General features: G+C 38.3%; 2 protein-coding genes across 5 annotated transcripts; both read left to right on the forward strand.

The window, feature by feature from the left end:
• The first annotated feature begins 3,568 nt into the window (after nt 1-3,568).
• Nucleotides 3,569-10,715, forward strand: adprh (ADP-ribosylarginine hydrolase). Of its 4 annotated transcripts, XM_057358733.1 has the most exons (9): nt 4,565-4,662; nt 4,737-4,920; nt 5,332-5,523; nt 5,975-6,083; nt 6,168-6,266; nt 7,916-8,021; nt 8,101-8,367; nt 8,961-9,175; nt 10,134-10,715. In XM_057358733.1, the coding sequence occupies exons 3-9, from the start codon at nt 5,512-5,514 to the stop codon at nt 10,280-10,282; spliced, it is 957 nt and encodes a 318-aa protein (XP_057214716.1). In that variant the 5' UTR covers nt 4,565-4,662; nt 4,737-4,920; nt 5,332-5,511; the 3' UTR covers nt 10,283-10,715. The 4 variants fall into 4 exon arrangements, with proteins under 4 accessions (XP_057214714.1, XP_057214716.1, XP_057214715.1 ...); XM_057358731.1 differs by lacking the exons at nt 4,737-4,920; nt 5,332-5,523 and adding an exon at nt 3,569-4,094 and having other exon boundaries at nt 4,548-4,662; XM_057358732.1 differs by having other exon boundaries at nt 4,737-5,523.
• Nucleotides 10,716-12,770: 2,055 nt separating this feature from the next.
• Nucleotides 12,771-19,337, forward strand: mto1 (mitochondrial tRNA translation optimization 1). The gene is made up of 13 exons (XM_057359139.1): nt 12,771-13,101; nt 13,505-13,702; nt 13,787-13,986; nt 14,157-14,274; nt 14,359-14,657; nt 15,087-15,199; nt 15,458-15,648; nt 15,947-16,077; nt 16,423-16,627; nt 16,730-16,901; nt 17,031-17,140; nt 17,337-17,494; nt 19,205-19,337. The coding sequence occupies exons 2-13, from the start codon at nt 13,513-13,515 to the stop codon at nt 19,325-19,327; spliced, it is 2,010 nt and encodes a 669-aa protein (XP_057215122.1). The 5' UTR covers nt 12,771-13,101; nt 13,505-13,512; the 3' UTR covers nt 19,328-19,337.
• Nucleotides 19,338-19,362: the final 25 nt, after the last annotated feature.

Raw genomic sequence — 19,362 nt, forward strand, 5'->3', positions numbered from 1 at the left:
GGAGACAAAAGCTATGTATTTCTTTATAAAACGTGAGCCTTTATAGGATGTAGCTGAAGATAGTTATATTCATGAGTTTATAATTTACACCACATGCATGCAAAAATGCTCTCTCTCTCTCTCAGCCTCTCTAATTATAGGTGACTTGTCAGTCCCTAACAGACAACAGTGTGCTATTCCTAGCGTTTGTGCGACAGCTCAATTCAGCTGTTTTCCCCTTTATTGTTTTCTGTTGTGTAGACATATTCAGCGTGTCAGTAGGTCTTCAGTGTCTTCAGTAATTGCTTATTATGTGTCTTCTGTCATTCTGTCACACATTCTACAAAAATATTCAGAAGCACATTTTGAATCAGAAGTTGGGCCTTTCATTTGCTCAGTTTATAGCTTTAATAGCTCTAGCTCAAGTCAATTCAAGTCAAGTCAATTTGACTTTATAGCACGTTTTACAATTTGCAGTGCATCAAAGCAGCTGTACAAGTAAAACCAAAACCAAAAAGAGAATATATTTTGAACACACACAGAATAACCTTAAGAAATATGAAATTGACAAGGCACAGAAACATACACGTATCTTTATACATGCCGTCAAGGGAAGTCATGTGAATTTGCAATAATATCACGGACTGAACAATTAGCATTCCTAGAAAAATAGTTGTTGTTATTACGATTTTAGTCTGACTAATACGTTAAAAGCAAAATTCAAGTATAGAGCACTAAGCCTGATATCAGCAGGCTCCCAGTGAGCAATCCCAATAATGACAATACAAAGGGCATTATCAGCCGCACCTCACCAAAAGGCATCTTTCACCCAGGATAATGGATGTGATGAAAGTGGGACACACAACTCATGAGTTGTCTCTCTGATAATGGCAAGGAAAGGTAAGTATGCTATGTATTTCTATAATCATTTATCCCCCAAACACAGAGGATGCCTACCCGACGAACCCAGTGAAACCTCAGACCTCCTTTCCTCTATTCATATTCTTGACTGCTTCCCCCTGCACAAGGCGTGGGTAATGTCCTATTGGGCAATTCAACTGTGCTGAAATAGTGGGATTATAACACCTAGTCCTATTAAGTGAATCTGAATAATTTGGTTAAAACCAGTGACTGCTGTGAAAGGGCAGCTTACAAGCAGGGAAAGACCTGGTGACAGCCTGGAGAGACTGCTGGCAGGAGGGAATAGACCCCACCGGGGCAGACATGGGCTAGCTACCCATGTCGGCAGGATCTGTTACCATAAGCGTAATGGGTCCACCCATCTATGGCTACGAAAAACACAAGAGAAAGAATACCCCTGGAGTCTGCAAGAGCGGGGGCTCAAGATGACTCATCGGCGGATCACATGGCAACAGATCTCAGAATGGAAATGACAAGAACCAGGAGATCAGCACAAGCAGACGTTGGAACAACAGGACAGAAACTACAGAGATGCATTTGCGGCTGGACAAAGGTAACATCAGAGAAAGGTCTTAAAATCCATCAGGGCAGGAAGAAGTGCCCGAGAGATCTTAGTGAGGGGCCTCGCATTGACCAATACTTCACAAGAGGTAGGGCAAATCAGTCGGGTGAAGCCCAGTGGAGGGACAAGCACCACAGCCCACAGGGTATCAGAACCCCAGACGAAGCCCAACCAGGCATAAACTTACCAGCAATCAGCAACCCGGAGACTACCCAGCCGCAGCTAGCAGTAGAAAGGAAAATGGATGGAAGAAGAACTCAGATACTTTGGCCTCCATCCTGCAACAAAGAATGGGCAACCATTGACTCAGATCTCGTCCAGCTTTTAGCAGGCCAAAAAGGAGATGTCGAAAGAAAACTGGAGAAGATGGGGGGATCATCTACACCTATGGGGTGGAGAGATTTGGAGTGAAAAGCAAGAACCCAAGGTCACAGAAGGAGAAGACAGGCCGACCTAAGTCCAGGAGATATTAAAAGACAAAATCCAGTGCAAACTGTAATAAAGCAGACTCGATACAGGCAAGCAAACAAGACCAGAACATAAACGCAACAACTAATGTCTAACCATGTTTTCCCACAGTAAAGCAGTATAGGTGAACTTTATAAAAGGGTGAATTCGGGTTATCTGGGACATTTTTTGCAATTTTGACTTCTGCTATTTATTTCGATATCTATCTAACACATTAAATCAACACATTAGACTTTTCTGAAATCCCTAAGATGCTTTCTAACCATAGTAGTCAATGGGGTTCAAGAACTGTTTGGTTATAAGCATTCTTCCAGATATCTTTATATGTGTTCATCAGAACAAAGACATGTATACAGATTTGGAACAACTCGAAGGTGAGTCAATGATGACAGAATTTTTATTTCAGGGTGAAGTATCCCTTTATATAAATGATCAATTGTTTATTAGGTAGAATTTTCGAATGTTTTTATAAAAAATGTTTTAGCTTAATGCTAACATCCCGTGCTTTTGCCTATACAGCAGTATATTGCCATTATATATAATATAATATAGTTATAGCCTATTGCATTATTATATTGCATTACTTTCTCGCAGTCACGGCTGCACAAATACTGACTTAGTTTTTAACTTCAAGCTCCGTAGATGTGTACTAAACAGACTAGCTAAGGGAGCAATGCTTAATAATCCTTTTTTCCATATGGGAGAAAATGTGTGTTGCTCACCTGACCCCTGTTCAACATTTAACAATAAATGAATAATAAATACTTTGGTGATTTAAACAACAATTCATGTGAGCAAATCTGTGCAAAAACATCTTGTGTAGTCTATGATGAACTCAAGCAACAGTTTTTACTTTGTTTTGGAAAATGAATGCAGCTAAACAGTCATCTGCAGTAACAAAAATGTGCTCTGACAGCACAGCTGGAGGCAGTTTTACACCATCTTACTTTAATGCACTTGACACACATTGAATAAACACATAAAATGTTATCAACCACAATATTGCTCAAGGGCTCCAGTGATTTGCACACACACACACACACAACATGACAGTCTTCTGCAAAGTGACATACAAATAATATACATTTTGTCAAGAGAACGCAGTTCTTTACTTTGGTTATGTCAATTCATTTATCGCTATCAATGTAACATTGTAATATTTTTATGCAATTAATTGTATAAAACATTATAAAATGTTCCTTTTGAGAAACTTGAAACTAAGTATTCAGTTAAGTGAAAATTAACTAAGTAATAATTAACTTTAAAAGTTTTAATTTAAGTTTTAAGTTTTAAATTAATTTAAATTTGAATAGATCGTCTCCCTAATGTATGTAATGCATACAGTAAATGTCTTTATGCTCTCAATGAGCAAGCCAAAGGCAACTGTAGCAGGAAATCCATAAGATGTTAGCAGTAAATTTCAATTTCAGTCATATCACAATTAAAATATTTAGAAATAATTTCACCATTACAATTAATTTCGCATTATATCTCAATAAGTGCTGTCAGTGCTGTAAGACATCCTGAGGGTGAGAAACTGCGCCATCTACAGCTCCACGCTGCAATTACTAAGGGTTTCTTTTAGTCAATAACAGTACTTGTCAAGTTTCTACACATTTTCTGTCTTGATTCCTTTGAATTGATAGATTTTGAATATAAAATTCTAACCATTTTAGACAAAGGACATACTTTTACTTTTGATTTTTTAAATAGGCCTATTGCATTATATAATAATGTTGTAAATGAAAATAAAGAAAAGCAAAGAAAGAAAGAAAGAAAGAAAGAAAGAAAGAAAGAAAGAAAGAAAGAAAGAAAGAAAGAAAGAAAGAAAGAAAGAAAGAAAGAAAGAAAGTTCTGATGTAGAAAGTTTTCCGTTTTCTGTCCAATGACAAATCACACCCTGTGTTCCGCCCCCTTGGTCTCGTGGTTCTCTCAAAACGGTGTGATTTAACTGGCCTAATACTCCCCCCAACCGTATTAGGAAAGGAATACATAAAAGCCTTTATAGCTCTTTAAGTTTATTAAGGTTTATTAAATTCAAGAAAAACCGTAGACTCGGCAGAGTTAAACGGCAGAGGTTTAAAAGTTTTTATCCGCGGCGTTAGCCAGCATTGTCCGCTGATAACCAGTCACTGAACTCGGTGTGAGATCCGCTTATGGACCGGTGAGTTACTGTCACATGCGCTGCAGACTGCTGCTATTCCGAAACTTTGAACAAAATATCAAATATTGATCATTAAACGGCGGGTGCAGTATGCAAATGCATGCACTAAGTACTTTAAAAAGAGAATATTTTGAGATGTTTAGCGCACGACAAGTTAGTCTATGGGCATTGTGCACTTGGCAGTCAATTGAAGCAAACTCATATAATATGCTATGATAATATAATATGAGTCATATTGCCAGTGCTACCAATAACAAAATGTTAATTTACTACACCATTGCCTAATCAAAAATGTCTCCTTGCTACATTATTTTAGAAATAGCTACAATCACCACTGAGAAATTTAGCTATAACAACATCTGTACTATATACTCAACATATACTCAACTGCTGAAATATCCAGAATGTGCCCATATGAATGTTGTTAATACAAATAAATATGTTTTCTTGCAGAATTGCATCTGTGGAGCATTACAAAGCAGGTATGCTGCTCAGTGGGGTAGGAGATGCCATTGGTTACAGAAATCAGATGTGGGAATACAACCAATCTGGCCCTGCTATTCATCAGGTATAACACATATCTATTACAGCATCTCTAAATGATACCCAGCATCTCTATAACCACATTTCTGTTTCATCAAGGTGTTTTAGATACTTGTTATGAAAGTACTGTCGTCAGGGCTGGATTGGGCATACCGGGCATTTTCCCGGTGGGCCGATGTACTTTTTGGGCCGAAACGGACGCATGGGCCAGAGAGATGGACCGTTTAGAAGCGTGAATTGGGCGCGTATGCACGGAACGCGAACGCAATTGCGAATCGCACATGTATGCAGGAAAGGCAATGACAGCAGCACAACATAACACTCAACCTTTTTTCATCAACATTGTCTGCATTGTATGCATTTTAATACGTAATAATGGTCAGAATAATGTATTATCATGTCACAAACCTAATGGTGCTGGTAATGATGATTCTCTCTGACCAGTCAGTCATCTGTGTGTTTACGTGTCACATTTTAGCTTGGAACCTTAGCCGAGGTGGTACTAAAATAAAATAGCAGGCACTAGCAGGGATTTAATTGGGATTTGTTATGTGGCAGAGCTCTCTGGGGAATTTTGAGGGGTGAGTATACAAAACTTATTAATTTGACAAATTGTCAAATATAAGTTGAGATGCCCTCTACATGTGATAAGAATAAAATCTTAAAACAGCTCATTATGTTTTGAAACTTGCAGACAACAGTGCGCACCGGATGAGGAGCAGTGCCGAGCGTCATGTCTACAACTCGCAAATAGGCAATGCACGTCTGGGCGCTGCAAAAGGAAACACAAGCACGCACAGACACGGATTTCTGCACGTACGCGGTTAATGTGCAACTGTGAATTGGGTTACTGCGGATATAGATCCGTTTTTCCATGATTATCAATGTAAGTGTATACACCGACAAAAAGGTAAATTGTTACTTAAACTTGAGATTTATACTGGGGTAAAGCAGATTTAAACTGGGGCACGATGGAGTGCCGCACTACAACACCAGAAGAGCTTCACACTGGTGGGGAGCAGAGCGAGACCACCAGCCTATGTGTCGGGGCTCTGCCCCGGACGGCCCAGTTTAACCCAAAATGAGCCAAATCATGCAGTGGAAAAGCGCCATAAGGGGATGCTGATAGAAAGACTTGCTCCTGGCTCATACTGAACAGGCAGCCACAAAGTGCCCAACATGGGCACCATAAATACCTTACCATTTCTTGTTTGTTTTAACAAACTGTGACTTTTTACTTTGGGAATTGACAGAGGATGAATTAGTTACAGCTGACTTCATATTAAACCTTAATGCTGGTTAACCTCAGCAGTCAACAATTCATCCTAATCATTTAGGAACTGCAAGCGCTCGGAGGGCTAGAAAACATCTATGCAGAACTTCCTGAATGGCCTGTGAGTGATGACACAGTACTTCACTTAGCAACTGCTGAGGCTCTAGCAACAGGTTGGTCCATCAACATGGAGGGGTCTAAGGGCCTCACAATTCAAATAATGGTGATTTTTAATATTTTTAATTGTCGTGTTGTAGGAAAAGAAGGTGAGGAGTTACTGCACGAGGTTGCCTTTGGTTATGTAGAGGGAATGAAGGACATGGAAGGAAGAAAGCCTGGACCATCTAGCATTCTGGGTAAAAGACCCCACATGGTGGTTATTTATTGATCATAATTATTTTAAGTTTACGCCTTTTTTTCAAGGTTGAAAGTATTTTTTCCTTGAATAAGTATGTTTTTGTAAAGCATAAATACCATAGTTATCTTTTGATCTGAACCTTGACGTGTCATTAACTCTTTCTGTGACAACATTTTATTTTTAAACTTGCCAGCCATGCCAGCATTTTTGATCATTCTTACAAACTTTGAAGGCCAATAGAAATGTGTTCTATTAATATATGAACAAAACAATAACAATACTTATTGCAAAATAATTTTTGTCAATATAAAACTATAACAAAAGTTCAATAAATGTTCAAAATAGTGTATGCACAGGTACAAGTAATACTGTGCATGAATGCAGGCCGGGCTTCTGGAAAGCTTAGCGTCCAGGATAATTAAAGTCAGTGGCTGACAGGAGTAGAGAAAATGAGCATAACAGTTTTTCCCTGTAAAATTACATTCCCCTTGTTTTTCTTGTAAATTTGCGGCTTTAAATCTTTGTAATTTTACGTTATAAATACATAAAATCTGTTAAAAAAAACGGTAAAATTCAGTTTTTTTTACATTTTACATGGAAAATCTGTAAAAAAACAACTCGAAATTTTTTTTAAATTACAGGTTTTTTTTACTGTGTACGTCATACGTCCAACTCGTTTTTTTGCGCTGCTCTTTGAAAAGAGCAGCGCGCAGAGTTTTTTTTAATGTTGCTAGGTAACCACCGAAACAGCTGTCCTGTCAGTCAAGGATTATAGCGTGTGCGCTCTAGTTGCTGGTAATTGTCATATTATCAGAAACTTTAAAAAGGTTTGCTTGAGTTAACCTTGCTCGGTTAACCCGCGTCAGCCAACACAAGTTTCTCCTTCATCATTGTAGTCTCCGGACGTTTCAAGCACCTGTAAAGTTCCGTCACCACATCGGAAGGTCCACCGGTTTCTTGCCCGTAACCTGTAGGGTAATTGAAAAGTTGAAAACTTGAACATGAAAACTGTGGCCTGTTTGCACAGTTAAGATTTTTATTTAGCTTACACTGTCAGCTAAAACAAAACGTTTACAAATATTTCAAGCCATGTATACAAACGGTTCATTTTCATTTTGGGGTGAAGTATCCCTTTAATTAGTCTATTTCTTTAAATACTTTAAATTTTGCAGTCTGAGCCATGTTACATGTGTGTTGTTTCACAATATAGTTCTTAATTCAGAAGATATTCTGTTGAGGGAAAAAATGTAGAAAAAATAATATTTTTTATTATCTGAAAAATCTACTTTACGTTTCTAAAATGTTCATCTTTCTGGCAAGTGTTTGTCATGTTCTGACAATAAAATCACTCTCTGCTCTTGATCGAAGAACTTTTGTCATTTAAATAGGAGTTTAAGGTTTGCCCCTACAGTATGTTTTCTGCTTGACCCCCTCATATTTTTAGTGAGGGACAGCTCCTGGTAAAAACATTAGTCTGGAGCCTGGTCTTGAGTCCTAGAGCACTATCCCAAATCATCCTGAAATCACCTTTATCATATCATAAAACATACATAAATTGCATAATATACAGATACAGATTTTCCGGATTTTTTTTATATAAAAGGGCTTTGGTCTCTAAAACATGCATTCTGTTTCGACTCCTTGAAGGTATTTCTCAGTTGCGGCCAGGCATTGAAGGAGGTTTCAGGATTCTCTACAATCCAGAGGGCACAGGTTGTGGGGCAGCTATGAGGTCCATGTGCATCGGCCTTAGGTGAAGGTCACACTTGTGTTTTTTGTATTATTAAAGATACTTGGTGGTAGTATTGCAGCTAAGTATATTTACTGCACAGATATCCTCGTCCTGAGCAACTGTCCTCACTGGTTGCAGTTGCTGTGGAGACTGGAAGAATGACGCATCCTCATCCAACCGGATTTCTCGGCGCTGTGGCTTCAGCCTTGTTTGTCGCCTACGCAGTCCAGCGGAGACCAGTCGTGACTTGGGGTTTGGGTTTGCTGGAAGAGGCTTGTCCTATAGCAAAGTCATTTGTGCAGTCTACAGGTTATGCTGTTACTGAGACTCAGAGAGACTGGGACTACTTTATTGAGAAATGGAAATGGTGAGAAACCAAATTAAGGCAGTGTTTGACTTATGATGAGTACTATTAATAGTAATAGAACCATTTACCGGGCTAGCTTTCTTTCTAGATTTGAACTAAACTGGATGTTTTCCATTTCTGAATTCTCTTTTTTTGTCAAATCTAATGCTGCTTTGTCCAAAATGTATCCAGACGTGACCAGTTTTGGCTCACATGTTCTTACTCATTACTCATCAGTAACCTGCCTAATTATGTGATGACCTTACCTTGTGTTTTTTAACATGATTTTAGACTTGTGCTACAGCTGTTTGGCCTGTGCTATAAAACTTTAAACCTTTGTAAGCACCATGTGCAAAAAAGTTAACATATAGCCCTGACTCCTTTAGCTTCAGTTCGTAGGTCAATACAGTAAAAGTGAAGGAGGATCGAATTGTTGATCAGCAATATTTTAAGCATAAAATGAAAAAAAAAAAACACATATTACAGCAGTTCAGTACATCAAATAAAACGCTTGTATGTTCTCTAACTATATTTAAATGTTATAAAATGCCTATGAAGAAACGAATGTAAAAAGATATTGAGAATTTTCTGCATTTTTATTCTCATCCACTAAGGTACTTAGATCTCAGGGAACTGTCTTCTGGGACTGGGCCAGTTAACCTGCCGGACCAGTATGGGCCAGCTGAACGAGATAAGGCTTACAAAAGCTTTAGCCTATCAGGGTGGGCCGGTCGCAGCGGTCATGATGCTCCAATGATAGCTCTGGATGCCATTTTGGGGGCTGGCTCAAACTGGGAGGAACTCATGAGTCGAGCGGGATTACATGGAGGTCAGTTGGCAATCTTTCTTAAATCTTTACCAGATAGAAGACTGTATTTGTGACCAAGGGCTCACAAACGTTTTGTTGCAATTGTATGTTAACTATATGCGACCCTGGACAACAAAACCAGTCTTACGAAATTGAATAAAAAAGCTGAATAAATAAGAGTTCTATTGATGTTTGTTAGGATAGGATAATATCTGGAGGAGATACAACCGTTTAAAACTCTGGAATCTGAGGGTGCAAAATATTCAAAATACCGAGAAGATAACCAGAGGCGCTGTAGCAGGCCATCCACTCACAAAAATAAAGTTTTTATATATTTATGGTAGGAAATTGACTAAATATCTTCATGGAACATGATCTTTACTTAATATCCTATTGATTTTTGGCATAAAAGAAAAATCTATCATTTTGACCCATACAGTGTATTTTGGGCTATTACTAAAAATGTTCCTATGCCACTTAAGACCTTTTTTTTAAAATCCAGGGACACATACATAATAATAAAGTTTTTTTAAACCTTTTGAGACCTCACTATATTGTATGTTAGATTTAGCTACGGGCAGATTATTTTCAATCAGTATATTCTGAAAGCATTTTTTATGCCTTTTGACACAAGAAATAGCTTCTAACTGATAAATCAAGTTCCATATCCTCTTTTGGATTAGTTATATCATACAGACAATTTTGCTATCAATTTCAAATGCTTACATTGTTCCAAAAAACCTGGATCATTTTTGTATAATGTTGGAAAGAAAATATTTCCATACAATGAAAGGTTAATGGGGGACAGGCATTGTCAAGTTCCAAAATAAAAGAAAAATGACTATATCATAAATATTTCTATAGTTCTTCTGAAAGCACATAACAGCTAGTATGAGGAACAAAAATGTACTACGTAAATTATGTATGTGTGCAAACACTGCATTGTTCTGAAATCAATATTTTGCATCATTGCTTATAGGAGACAGTGACAGTACTGCAGTGATCGCCTGCTGCTGTTGGGGTCTGCTGTATGGGACAGAGGGAGTGCCCGAGTGTAACTATAAAAACCTGGAGTACAGAGGCCGTCTGGAAAGCACAGCTGAAAAACTATATGCTCTTTCTCACTGATACAGAGGCAAACTCACAAAGGAAAACACACCTAGTGTGAGAAACAAGCAAAAAAGTACAATAATACATCTTTTGAAAGAATACGCTTTGCTTGAAAGACTCATAATGAATGCCATCTCAGATATATGTATGACTTCCTTCCTTCAGCTAAGGACAAATGAATATTAGTATGTATGACAATATTTTATGGCCTTACATCGGATAGCGCTGAAATTAAACTTCAAATCATTATTTCCTTTTAGCTTTAATGTGTTTGTTTTGGTTTCTGGTTTCGATTCTGCGAATTAATTTGAAAATATAGGCGTCACCATATACCAGTATTCTGCATAAACCCTTCTTTAGATCTAATTTGTGACAGTTTACTGTAAAATTTGATTTTAAAATACATGTTAGATGCATTTCTATGATTGCCCAGTTATGTATCAAATGAACAAATCTCAAACATGCTACAATTGTTGGAAGTTCTTTTTTGTGTGTTTACTGCATTATAGTTAATGGTACAGTTTATTATTATACAGTTAATGGTACAATGATACAGTTTGGGAATGGCAGCTTGCTACAGGAATAAGTATTCATCAACCGTGCTTGTTCCTGACCCTAATGTTTACCTAAAATGTTTAAAATGAATATACGATCTGAGGACCCACTAGTACATTGACCTCAACAGAAGCATCAGTATCCTCACTTATACCAGCTGGCACTGGTATTTTTATGTTCTCCTGCATCGTCTGCTCCTTCTGAAAGGATCTTTTCCAAGGCTGGACAGGTTTTGTCAAAGAAGAGGAATCATCTACCCCGACACTGTTCAAAAAATGCTGTGTTGCAGTTTGCTCCATTATCACCCCAGTTCCATAAGCACTACACTACACTAAAACTATGAACAATTCCCGACACAAAAAGAAAGAAAAACGTACTATTATGTTGTAATTTGCAGTATTATACTCCCTCCCCCATATGCACTGCACTCAACACTGTAGCTGTGTCATGTTTCGTAAGGCGGCATCCTTGTGTCCTCCAGAGGTATCGTCCTCTAAAGGATGCGGTATACGGAGGATTCTCAACTTAGAATTAAACGAGATGTTTAATTTAAACACCACATATTTGATTGAATGTGCAGCTGTTGCCGTTTATTCAAATAACAGATGTTGGCCGACGCTAAAAATTGTGGGGGCCCCCCTCCCAGAATGTTTTAGATGTCTCCCTATACAGCGCTGCTCAAAAGTTTACACACCCCTTGCAGAATCTGGAAAAAGCTGAAAATTTGAGAAAAAGAAGAGGAATTTTGAATATTAATGTTTATTTTTAATTTATTCCTGCCCTGAGCAAGTTATTTCACGAAAGAAATGTTAACATAAAGTTCACACCAAAGAGTAATAACAGAATTTCTAAATATAGCCAAGGGAAAAAGTTTACAGCCCGCTGATTCTTAATACTGTATGATGTGACCTGAAGAATCAATGACAGTTTTTATGTTTTGTCATAGTTGTTTAAGGGTGTCTTGTTTGTCCCGAGTCATTAAACTGTCCTGATCTTCAGAAAAATGACCCAGGTACTCCAGAATCTTTGCTTTTTCACCATTTCTGTATATTTGAGTCATGTCCAGCAGTAACCGCATGATTTTGAGATTCATCTTTTTACATTGAGGACAATCAAGAGACTCATACACAACTATTACACTAGATATTCAGTGATGCCCATAAAGGCAACACGGTTCATTTAAAGTCAGGGTGTGTGCGTGAACTGATTTTTCCATATATAATTGAATAGAGCTCACGAATTATTCCATTATTTATAGATAAAGGTTAATGGAACGTTTTATAACGTATATATTTATAAACATATTTTTTTCATAACGTCTGTCCAAACGCTGCATTGGGTGCGTTCCACTTCACTTTTAGACAGACCCTCGCCAACTTCCCTAAGCGCTTCCCGAATCCCCGCCGCCATTTTGAAGTGCGTTCCACTTCGTTCAGTGATCGAGGGAAGTTTATATGGACAGACCCTCGTTCCCTCGATTTTCACCGAGGGAGCGAGTCTACTTCATGTGTACACTTCAAGCTGCTTTATATCCCACAATTCAACTTGATGTGACGTCACAGCAGATCGCTCAACTCTAGTCTAACGTATATTACAGATATTGTGAGATTTAATTGCATAATACGTCTAGCTAGCTTAGCCTATGTTTACAGTCAAAGTTTATACTACTGATGTTATGAATGTGTAATTTTATTTTTCTCCAATACAGCTATCTAGAGGTTTTTTTTATATTTTCTACAACAACTGATATAAATTTGTTTCATGCAGCATTATACGCTATAGGCTACATAAGCGAATAGGGGTTTATTTAATAATTCAGCTTCAAACTGAATACCAAGTGATCAAGGGCTTAGTGAATTCCATTTAAACCTTATTCACGAGTTCCGCCTGTAGTGGGCAGTCGTGCAACGTAAGCAATGACGCACATCCGAGTCAACGAGACTGAGGGAAGTTTGCAAGGGAAGGCCATAAACGTTTGGACTCGGACCGCTGGTGTGGACCAATATAGTTATCATCCTGTGAACTCCCCATAACTCATAAGAGAGATAAATATCACAGTGTTAGTTTTTATGAAGAAATGTTTAAATATACATACAATATTTGCCTGAGAAAAATAAAAATGATTACGACAGCCTGGCTGTAACAATCTTACGGTATAAAAGTGACGACTATTAGAGTTCTTACGGTAATATTTTGCTGAAACATGGCAGCGCGCTGTGTTTGGTAGTGTGTTTGGTGTGACCTCAGTGAATGAACTTATTTAAACAGGATAGATCGTAACTGTGAGTATCAGTTCTTTAATATAACTTAGAATTACATAATATAGTGTCTCATCAGGTGTCATGATAACAAATGACCACTATAGCGTACATATTGACTTCACTGTTATACAATATTTACCTGCAATTTGAATCACTTCGTTGGTACAAACTATTGTGTTTATGTTAGCTATAGTTAGTTTCGAGAAAAGTATATTAAGCAACTAATGTCAACGTTATTCAATGCATGTAGTCTGATGTCTACCTACAAGTTTAGTCAAGTTTCTTTGAAAAGAAACCACAGGCGTAGTTAGCCACGGTGTTTCGTTTGGGTTAAATTGATAGAAAGTCTCGATTAAGATCGTTTTAAAACGGCATTTTCTCACAGACGGAATATCTTTTTAACCTCCATCTCTCTGTTTATCAGTCACACACATGTTGGTAAGGAGACTGCCCGTTCTCCACAAGGCTTTATGCACCTGCTCCATTCAGGTTGCTGACGTCCACACTCAACATTATGACGTCATAGTGGTGGGTGGGGGTCATGCTGGGACCGAAGCAGCTGCTGCAGCCAGCAGGGCTGGGGCAAACACGTTGCTTATCACGCAGAAAATCCAAACTATAGGTTAGTCCAAATACTTTTTGTAACCAAACCATACCGAGACATTCGTCGTGCAACCTCTAACTGCATTTTTCGTGTGACCTGCAGGGGCGCTTTCATGTAACCCATCTCTGGGAGGTGTGGGAAAAGGTCATCTGGTCAAGGAGATCGATGCTCTGGATGGTTTGATGGGACGGGCGGGTGACTGGGCTGGGATTCATTTCTCTATTCTAAACCGCAGTAAGGGGCCCGCAGTGTGGGGCCCGAGAGCCCAGCTCGACCGTGGACACTATAGAGACTTCATACAGGTGCATTCCTAATTTATAGCAGCAATAAGCCACTCAAGGGTGTCCATTACCACTTTTTATGAAATCGCTTGTAGTAACTGTGATCACTTTTCACATTCAGCTCTTAAAATGTTTTAAAGTGACTTTGAGAGCCACGCAGTGTAACACCACACCAAATTTTTGTCTTACAGTCCGAGCTCTTATCTACAGAGAGACTGACCATCTTAGAGGGGTCAGTGGAGGATCTCCTAGTGTCTGCAGCTGACCCAGATAAACCAGGAAGACATAAAGTGTACGGAATACGTTTAGGTGAGAAACAAATCGAACCGACGTAGCTATGAAATAATCTGCTGTTGATGGCCGACTCATGTGATTGTAAGTTTACTCTGACAGCTCACGGAGGAGGTGAAATCCATTCCCGCTCAATGGTTTTGACCACTGGTACCTTCCTGTCTGGTTCTCTCTTCATGGGTCCCAATTCATCTCCAGGGGGCCGAATCGGTGACCCCCCATCCTGTGCGGGCCTGTCTTATAGTCTGAAAGAGATTTTAGGGTTGAAGATTGGTCGGCTAAGGACTGGTACTCCTCCCAGAATCATCAAGGATACAATTGACTTCTCCTGTACTGAAATTCGCTTACCTGATGAAAAGCCCACGCCGTTCAGCTTCATTAACGCACACGTAAACTGTAAGGTAAAGATAGAAATCATTTACAATACTAAATGATTAATGACATACTAGCCATACCGTATCCAAGATTTCTGCCGTTACTCACTCCATCTTCTAATTATGTGTGATTCATATTCACCAGTCATTCTTAAATATTAAAAACAGCCATATGTCATATAACAAGAAGAAACTGCATACAGTAGGATTTTACGCGTCTAGTGACACTGCAGACTTGCATTTGCAGAATGACATTTGAGAGCTATTGCAGATTTGCAGGGAAGTTATGATCCGAGCTGTGATGAGAAAGATAAAAAGACCGCTTTTTATTTTGTTTTGTCAAAATACAAAATGGAATGTCACCAATATTTACTTGTAATACTACTACTCAATGCCAACTTTGAGGGGATACCATAAGATAACAACAAATAAAACGTTCTTTCATTTTTCTTGTAGCATGAGGATCAACTTCCATGTTTTTTAACGTACACAACCCCTGGAGTAGAGAGAGTGGTGAATGAAAGCATGCATGTCAACTCCCACATCCATCAAGACACTAAAGGACCCAGGTAATTTTACTGTTTAATGCAATTCTTATTCTAGCCAGTGTGTGTGGGTGCGCTTTTTAAATATAAGCATAAAGAGGGTGAATTAATGTACAGGTAATATGCTATAAACAGTTTTTGCTGTATCCACCAGCACAGAACACAAAGATCTGCTGCCGTGTTATGTTCGTTCTAGGATGTACAGTAAATGGTTCATTAAGTCGTTATCTACGCTAGTATGAAATGTTCCGTTGGTATCCAACAATTGGATGTGTCCTGTAGGTACTGCCCATCCATTGAGTCAAAAGTGTTACGGTTTCCCGGAAGACTTCACCAGGTATGGCTTGAACCAGAAGGCTGGACTTCTGACCTCATGTACCCTCAGGGTTTGTCCATGACCATGCCCCCTGATATGCAGCTCTGCCTCATCCGAGAGATCCCTGGTCTACATAAAGCCCAGATCCACACTCCAGGTACTGTATATTTTAATATTGCACAGCCACACCTTTTTACTGTGCATGAAGCTATATAGACAATATTTAGCGTGTATGTGCAATAATATGAGCCAGCGCTGTTTCTGGAATATTCCAGTGGAACGTCACGTTCCAAGTTGGGTGAAGCCTTCTAGTCGGATTAGATCTTGCTGCTTTAGGAAAGCATATTTTTGTGTACACACATCATGCATTGTCCATCTGATGCCGAATGATATCAGCCATTTGCAGAAGAATGGTATTTGTGAATGCTCCGGTAAAACCTGTCGTTTCGCTTCAGGTTATGGGGTGCAGTATGATTTTGTATGTCCGACACAACTCTATCCGTGGCTGCAGGTAAAGAGCACTCAAGGTCTCTTCCTGGCTGGACAGATTAATGGCACGACAGGCTATGAGGAGGCAGCAGCACAGGTAAACCACACTGCACCCATCCACAAAGCAAGATATGAAACCATGTACAGTCATGTGAACAAGAAAGGACATCCTATTGAATTCCATGGTTTTCGGTGTCAGGAAAAACAACAACACGTAATATATTAAACCGTGTCGTTATTTATTAACAAAAACTAGGCCAGAATGGAAAAGCCTTGGGTGACAAAGTAAGGACACCACATGATTCAATTGCTTGTAGATCCAGTTGAGCAGTAATTATTTGAAGTAATGCATAAATCTTATTTCAATATGCTGGGTTTTTCCTCTTAAGTCGAGTTCACTTGCGTGCTTTCTGACGCAATTACGGTTTCTGTTCTACTATAGGGTCTATGGGCTGGGGTAAACGCAGGCAGGACTTCTCTTTCCAAAGTTCCACTGTCTCTCTCACGCACTCAGAGCTATATCGGGGTACTGATTGATGATCTAGTTTGTCGTGGAGTGACTGAACCATACCGTATGTTCACGAGCAGGTCAGAGTTCAGAACATCACTTAGACCAGACAACGCTGACATGCGACTTACTCACAGAGGTACTAAAACGTGCATGGAATGTAAATCATTTACATACATAATTGTGTCACATACCCTCATCATCTATCATCTTGAATTTAACGAACACTTTTTTTTCTCAGGCTTTGAGGAGATGGGGTGCGTGTCTCAGCAACGCTACAATGAAGCTCTGCAAGTTAAGCAAAGTCTGAACGAGGCCCTGTCTGCCCTGCGGTCTATCTCGCTGTCCGCTACTCGCTGGAGAAATAAACTGCAACATGTCAACATCAGCGAGACTAAGAGCACCATTCTCAGGTATGCTTTCATCACAATTATAAATGCCACTGCATACGTTACATCGAAATGTTTTTATTTTAGAGAAACTTTGAAAGAACATGGTACTAAAGATAATAAAAATACTGCAATTTCTTTTTTGTTGTTCAGTGGCGAGGAGGTGTTGCAATATAAAGATGTTTCCTTCCAGATGTTAGCCTCTGCCTTTCCAGAGCTTCTTGCACCATTTCTAGAGTTTTCAGAGAGAATTAAAGTTGAAGGTAATATATTCCAGAACATTACTTCTGTGCGTCAATGAAGATCTTAACATGATTTTCTCAGTGGTAAGAGCATGGTGTTAACAATGCCAAGGTCGTGGGTTCGATCCCAGGGGATTGTACATACTTAGAAACAAATGTATAGGATAATGCAATGTCTGCCAAATGCATAAATGTAAATGTAGTGTGCTCTCTGCAGCTTTGTACCACCCTCACTGTGAGAAACAGAGGAGAGACATTGAGAGAATGCAGGCCGAGGAGAGTTTATATTTGCCTCAGGACATCGATTATCTGACTCTCCCTGTGTCTCTCTCCAAGGAGGTCCGAGAGATTCTGGATAGTACTAGACCAAATACAGTAAGACATTCAGTCCATTAAGTGTTATATGTTTGTAATGGTTTTTTTTCATTCAGACAAGATAAACGAATAAGAAATTGGGGTGTCTACAGTAAGAATACCCAAACTGGCCAACTGTAATTACACAAACAACTGACCCAACGCAAAATATTTCTAACATAACATTTTGAAAGTCTGATTCAGCTGTGCAAATTAAATATTGTGATCACTACCAAAACATTACCATCACTACTGAAAATGTGTGTGTCACGACCAAAACATGGGATGTTTATTCAAAAATAAAGTATATTAAATGATCAACTAAGATGTTATGATAGTGTTTGGGTCAATGTATATAAACTAAAGAATCCTTAACTTTGAAGTCAGCACGATCAATTTTATGCCTTTTACAAAGAAAGATTGGATTCAAAATACAACAGATCTCATAAATTACACTTGAAATATTGTTAAAATTGTACTGGTATTGATTTACACGTGAAAACATTTTTTTAAAAATAGCAAAAAATATATTTTAAAAGTAGATTTAAACAAAATCGTAATATGTAAATATAATCCTTTTTATTAAATTATATATTATTGTGTTGCGGTAGTGACAAAATTTGGGGAGAGGAAGAATATCCCAAAACTTTCTGAAATTACAATATGAAAATTAACTGCACAATTACTAGAAATGTGTACCTCTAATATTAAACTATTTGCATACATAAAAAAAAAACATTTTTTCAAGATGTTTCCAACTCTGATTTTGCACCAATTCTATAGAATTCATACACACACACTGTACATTTACAAGATTATAAGATATAATCTTTGTTAGTTTTTCTACATTTTTGCTGTCACATATAGGATACATTTACACATTTATTTGTCAACTGTGTGTTTTAGCCAGTGTAATCAGTTTTTTGGGGGGGTTATCTGAGCGGTATAGTTCATTTTCATCCAACAACAAAGATAATAACTTATTATGGAAAAAAATGAATCTGTGGCCAGAGGTGAAGTAGTAAAATAGTGTTTACAATTCAGTTCTTTTATTTTGCTTTACTCAGGTTTTTTTGTGAAAAAATATATTCCATTACAATAATACAAGCACAAAAAATTACAAATAAAAACAAAACATTTTGCATGTCACTACTACTAAAATCTTTTATCAGAGTTACACGAGCAATTATATTTTAATGTATGGTCTGCCAGTAGTTTGAGGACCAATAGTTAGACCATCCAGCAGTTTGTTTGGCTGCTTTTTTTGCAACTATTTCTACAAAACTGGCATTTGTCTGACAAACACTCAGACACCAGAAACATACAAAATATTGTCTTTTTTTATTCTAGTTTTCTTGTTCAGCTGTATTATTTAGGCATGACACTCTTTACACTACATTGGAGTCTAAAATAATTGTAACTTCTGTCACTCATTTACTGTGAGATATACACATTTAGATCTTTGCGTATCTTAACTCTAAACCTCTAAGACAGATACATGCCTCTCAAGTGTCTTATTTTTCACATTATTGCTCTCTGAACATTAGAGGTAAACCTTATGCCTTCCTGTTAGTTTGTGTGGAGTTGCCTTTCTCTTTGAACAAAAATGATAAAAGAGACACGTAAACTACCACCAGGTCCATGGCCATTAGTGTTACCTTAAGTACACATAAAAAAAACCCTGTTCTTTAGACCCAGTTGTGAATTGCTATGCTTTGGTTATTTTTTTAGCTGGGAGCGGCTTCCCGTCTGCCAGGCATCACCCCAGCAGCCATTATTCATCTACTCAACTATGTGCAAAGAGAAAAAAACAGGAATCATGGGACCGGAAAAGATGTCAGCTGTTTCGGATAAAACTTTGGCTCAGGCTGAAGAAACATGTTCTTCTC

Source organism: Triplophysa rosa, linkage group LG18 (assembly GCF_024868665.1).
Source record: "Triplophysa rosa linkage group LG18, Trosa_1v2, whole genome shotgun sequence".
Classification (NCBI taxonomy): Eukaryota; Metazoa; Chordata; class Actinopteri; order Cypriniformes; family Nemacheilidae; genus Triplophysa; species Triplophysa rosa.